Source organism: Orycteropus afer, unplaced genomic scaffold (assembly GCF_000298275.1).
Source record: "Orycteropus afer afer isolate SDZICR_OR568_19922 unplaced genomic scaffold, OryAfe1.0 scaffold00346, whole genome shotgun sequence".
NCBI lineage: Eukaryota > Metazoa > Chordata > Mammalia > Tubulidentata > Orycteropodidae > Orycteropus > Orycteropus afer.
This window is the reverse complement of record NW_006921933.1, coordinates 2,335,511-2,341,497: the sequence shown is the minus strand read 5'-3', so window position 1 is coordinate 2,341,497 and position 5,987 is coordinate 2,335,511. Positions and strand designations below refer to the sequence as shown.

The 5,987-nt window shown below is 44.3% G+C and overlaps 1 protein-coding gene across 1 annotated transcript in view; it reads left to right on the top strand.

Annotated features, from left to right (window-relative positions):
- The window catches only part of CCDC149 (coiled-coil domain containing 149), a 171,449-nt gene that overhangs the window by 120,968 nt on the left and 44,494 nt on the right, over positions 1-5,987 (top strand). Inside the window, exon 9 of the mRNA XM_042782501.1 lies at positions 1,456-1,600. Coding sequence (XP_042638435.1) covers positions 1,456-1,600 — 145 coding nt within the window. The remainder of the gene's footprint in view (positions 1-1,455; positions 1,601-5,987) is intronic.

Here is a 5,987-nt window from a genome sequence, read left to right as displayed (position 1 = left end):
CTACTTCCGTAGTGATACTGCCTCGGAAACCCAAGGAGGGGTCGCTATGAGTCGGGGCCGACTCGACGGCATATAACAACAACAACAACAATGCAACTTTGAACATAATTTCCTATTTGACTGACATGTAAATAAGGTCCCTGGTTGACACAAGTGGTTTGTGATCCTTTGCCAGCCTAAAGGTTGGGAGTTTGAACCCACTGAGTGGCTTTGCAGAAAAAAGTCCTGGCAATCTGCTTCTGTAAAGACTATAGCCAAGAAATACCTACAGAGCAGGTCTACTTTGTAACACATGGGGCCGCCACGAGCCAGAACTGACTTGGCGACAGTGAGTGTGGGTTTTGGTTTTAGATAGACAATAAAACATTATGTTCTTCAGAAAAAGGGAACTCCTCATTTAAAGGAATGTTCCTTTAAAAATATCTAAGTGGAATGGAGACAAATCAGAAATGAATTTTTTTAAACACTTTGAAATTGGAAAAAAGACCAAAGAATTTTCTACCTAGCAGAGCCACCCATAGATGACTGGAGATTTGTAAACAATGTGGCCCAGGATGGAAGAAATGGATCACTTCAAACGGATCTGGTCCTTCGATTACACTGAGCTGTGCATGTTGTTTGGCTTTGGTTTTGAACTTGGCTGTGGATGTGATCTGGCTGTTTGTGGAATCACATGCATCCAGGAACAGCTAATCTTTGTGTAAAATACCCTTTCCTAACCTTTCAGCATCTGCAGTCCACTTGTTGCCATATCCTTATACCACTTACACAATTGTTTACTTAATATTTTTCTTCAAATTGATGTTAAACAGACTCATTTTACTTGCCCTCACCCTAAATAGTAATATCTGTGACATCACTGGTTTGCTTTGCCTTTTTTATTCATTTCCAGAATACCTTCAAATAAATAGTTGTCTATTAAATTACAAAACATATTTTGTATTTTCAATAATCTCCCTCAATCACTTTGCCACCCCCAGAGGTACCGCACCATGGGAAACTCTGATGTAAGGCCGAGAGCTCATATCATAGTCGTCATTTGCACGGTTGCATGACCTGCAAGCCATCAGTGCATAACCCATCAGTGCCTTGGTTTCCTGTGCATGAAATGGGAATAAATAATACTTCCCAGAGTTTTTTTCTTTTCTTTTTTCTTTTTATTTTAAGTTTCAAATGAGTTAGTAGGAAAGTGTTTTTGGAAACTGTAAAATATTCACTCATGCAAAAGACCATTATTCTTTAAAAAACTATATTGATAAAAGTCCATGAGCACTTACTCCTTTCTGTTTAAATCCCACACTGAATTTTATTATGTTCTGCTTTTAATGTTTGCAGTTGACTCTCAATACAGTGTAGTAGCATTGAGAAGTTGGGAACATATTCAGAAGGAATTAGCATTGGTTTGCATTCCAGAAGAATTCAAGACTGAGCTATAAATTGTCTTGTCCTACCCAGTTCAGGACTTGCTATCAGAGGACCATGGGTGCAGTCTCCCAGCCACTCCGCAGTCCATTTCTGACCTGAAATCTCTGGCGACAGCCCTGTTGGAGACAATCCACGAGAAAAACATGGTCATCCAGCACCAGAGGCAAACCAACAAGTAGGTGGCAGACCCTTGGGTTGGGGGTGGCACGGGGATATCAGAAATGAATCATAGCCCAATGGAAATATAGGGAAGGAGTTAGAAAACCATTGCCTTCGAGTCAACTCCAACTCATGACAGGAGACCCAATGTGTGTCAGGTAGAAACATGCTCCATAGAGTTTTCAAGGCTGACATGTTTCAGATCACCAGGCCATTCTTCCAATGGGCCTCTGGGTGGATTTGAACTTCAATCCTTCTGGTTAGTAGCTGAGCATATTAACCATTTGTACCACCCAGGTAGTCCTAGGAGGAGTTGAGACCCTTCAGATATGGAAGGAAATCATTAGACTGGAGCTGGGCCTCTGCATTACAGCAGCATTGTGGGCATCAGCTGGAGTCAAGCATGGAAATAATGCTGGTCATCATTTATTCAGTCCTTACTCTGACCATACACTGAGGACGTATTTTCTGTGGGAGAGTTCCGTGGCATCACTGCCCAGGTGACCTAATCCACTTCTCCTCCAGATCTTAGGGGAGGAGCTTCCTCAGTACCATTGGAATGACTGAGGGGCTCTGAATTGCAGGAAATCCTTAGACACCAACTTCTACAGGCAGCTGGCCTCCAGGGTAGTTGACTTCTTCCCAATCACCAAAAAGGTGGTGAAAAGGAGCAGTAATTGAAACCAAATGTGTCATTTGGTTTTTCTAAGCCTGTTGATTATGTTGTGTATAATCAAGCAGGTCAAAGTAGTAGCTGGAGATGACAGCAAACTGAAAAGTTTCAGAGAATGGTGAATAAACAGTAAGTCAAGGCAACAAACCTTACCAACAGATTCATTGTCATGAGCTTGCAGCCTGTGTGGTCACACAGGGGCCCATGCTCAGAAGAGCCCTGAAGGGTAAGGCTCAGCATGAATCCAATCACGGTCTGGTCCTCACATTCCCATTTTCCAGCCACGTCACCAGCTGTCCGTGTGCACTCACGCTCTCTCACACCCTAGCCACTCAGAGGTAGGTCAGAACTCACAAGTCCTTCAGAGTATTTCACAGTCAGACTCCAGCCACAAGTTTGAGGAGTCCACACAACACCTCAAACCACTGACCTGCTGGTCACAGATTCAGGGCTGGTTTCCTACGCCTTCAGCATGCTAGCTCCAAGCTCAGAAATCCACACTACACTCTTACTTTTCTGGTCCGCTGGCTCCTGTTGTCTCTTTAGGTCGCTTTTACTAGCCAGTCCATCATGTGAGACCAAATCATGCTTCCTGAGGCTAGTTGACCTCAGCCTCCCGGGTGAGTCTTTTCTGGTCTGGCCAGCCATCCACATGACAACATAAATTTTCAGGTGTGAACTGAAAGTCCCAAGCCAAGGCACCTTGATTACTCCAAAGATTATTTCCCTGAGCCAAGGACAAAGGGCACCTTACTTAAGGTAAAACTAGGTCCTTTACCCCACAGGTCCATAGTTGATACAATGTTCTTTTGTCACCATCCTGAAATTCTGAAAATTTTTAAACAAGGAACCCCACATTTTCATTTTTCACTGGGCCTGGAAATTACATAGCCAGTCTTGCTTACAATATGTCCACCTTGAACCAAAATGAAAGTTTGAATGGACTGGGAGGGGCCAAAAAGCTGGAGTTAAAGTGAGGAGGGGAGAGACCAGAGAGCAGGGGCCTGGAAAAGGTGGAGGCATCAGGAGAGAAGCAACTGGAAAATGATTGAAAGTACTGTAAAAATAAAACAGGAAAAAGGGAAGATAGGAGTGAAAGGAAGATTGCATAAGATTAAAATACACATAAAAGAAAGCAGAGAGCAGTGAGGAGGGACCAGGCAGTGTCACAGGGACTACAAGGGTAATTTATTGAGAGAGGAAGTTTTAAAAGTTATTTTAAAATGAAATCTTAACCAAAGAATGAAACAATTAGATGCTGAAATATGGATACTTCTCAAAGGAGGAAGAAAAGATAGGAGTCTCACCAGAGCAGATACGAGGTGTGAAGACGCTGCCTTTGGGTTGTTTTTTTGTCATTGTTCATTGGTGTCAAGTCAGTTCCGACTCATGGTAACCCCCTGTGTGCAGAGTAGAAGGGCTCCATAGGGCTTTCAAGGCTGTGACCTTTTAGAAGAAGATCATCAAGTCTGTCTTCTGATGAGCCTCTAAATGTATCTGAACTTCCAACCTTTTGGGTAGTAGCCAAGAACTTAATTGTTGGCACCACTCAGGGACGTGGTTAGTCAGGCTGAACACCCAGCAGCCCACCATGTCCCCATGAGCCGCCTTTGCCCTGCGAAGCCCCTTTCAGGGCTGTTTCAGACCTTCTCAGGTCTTCTCAAGCCCCAAGCTTTTCCCAGCAGCTGACTTCCTGTGGTAGTTGAGTTTATGTGTCAGCTTCGCTGGACCTGGTTCTGAGTGGCTGGGCAGCTGGATGGAGTGATTCCCCATGATGAGACTGGCAGTCAACTCCATGGTGGAATCTGCTGTGAGCAGCTGAGTAGCTGCCTTAGGGATGTCGTCTACTTCCAGTACATAAGGAGAAGCTTTGAGAAAGGTCTCTGAGCTTTTTGTCATGCTTGGAGCCTACACGCAGCTAAGTCTTCTTTCAATAGCTACCATGTTGCCTGTCAATCTTTGGACTGTTTCTGGACTTGAATTAGTCACCTGCCATGTTGCTTGATAATCTTGGGACTGTACCATTTTAGTTACTGACCTTGGGTTTGCCAGCCTCAGTAGCTAGCAGCTGCCTTAGTTAAGAGAATCCTCCAGCTTCAGTGGGCCAGGAGCAAGAGGCAGAGTTGAAGGCCAAAGTCAAAAGGCCTTTACCCAGTCCCTAGAGCGGGCACTTTGAACTTGGACTTCTAGCCTCCTAAACTGTAAGAGAATAAATTTTTGTTTATCAAAGTCATCCACTTGTGGTATTTTCTGTTAGAACATCACAAAGTAAACAAAACACCTCTTTTTCTGAGAAAACAGAGGTTACTCATCATCATAGGAACCCCTCCTTGGGTTTCTGAGACTGTATCACTATGGAAGTAGATTGCCCAGTCTTCCTTCCGAGGAGTGGCTGGTGGGTTTGAACTGCCAGCCTTCTGGTTAGCAGTCAAATGCCTTAGGCACTATGCCACCAGAGCTCCCATATATACATACATACTCATACATATTTATGTAGATATAGATATTCCATCTCATTCCCCTTTCTTTACAGATCTTTCTTTGCAGTTTCTTGCCTCTTCCTTGCAGAGAGCCTCCCACCAGCCTTCCATCTTCAGACCCTAGCCCCATCTGCCCTGCCGAGTATCCAGGGGCCCTCATCACCACCTGCCAGACCCATTTTCTTCCATCACCATTCAGGCCACATCCTATGCCTCCACTGGGAAACTGGGGTCCCTGCAGCCTGCCACAGTCTGTGTCCACATGCTGCCAGCCTGACACCTCACCCCTGAAGGACTCCAGCCTCTTCCAATGGATTCATTTCCTAAAGTGTTTCTAACCATTCCCCACTGCAACCACACTGACCCTGAATTCAAAGTGCTCACTCTCTCTATTGAGAAAGACAGACGTTTCATTTGGCCTGTTTTATTTCTGTTTTAATATACTTTTTTGCTTTTAATTATTATTTAATAATTTTGAACCATCTCATGGTTCAAATTTTAAAGGGTAAACAGCAAAATAATCTTTAAACTCTCTCAGCTACCCAACACCCTTCTAAGACAACACTACCGGTTGCTGTTTGGTCAATCCTGAGTCATGATGACCCTATGTATTACAGAGCAGAACTGAGTTCCACAGGGTTTTCAATGGCTGTGATCTTTCAAAAGGAGATCACCAGGCCTTTCTTTTGAGGTGCCTTTCAGTAAATTCAAATCACATAAACTGCCGTTCTTTATGTCTTATGTATCCTTCCAAAGGATGCATATATAAGTATTTATTTTCTATACATACATGTCACTGACATGGAGTTGGATCTGACTCATAGCGACCCCTCCTTGGGTTTCTGAGGTGGTGTCACGACGGAAGTAGCTTGCCTAATCTTCCTTCTGAGGAGTAGCTGGTGAGTTTGAACCGCCAGCCTTGTGGTTAGCAGTCAAATGCCTTAGGCACTATGCCACCAGAGCTCCCAGACATACATAGATGTTGTTGTTGTTGCTAGGTACCGTCAAGTCATTTCTGACTCACAGCAACCCCATGCACAGCAGAACAAAACACTGTCTGATCCCACGCCAGCTCCACAATCCCTGCTATACTTGAGCCCATCATTGCAGCCACTGTGTCAATCCATCTCGTTGAAGGCCTCCCCCTCTTTCATCGACCCTCCACCCTACCAAGCATTACATTCTTCTCCAAGGAATGGTCCTTTCTGACAACATGGCCAAAATAGGTGAGATGAAGTCTGGCCATTCTC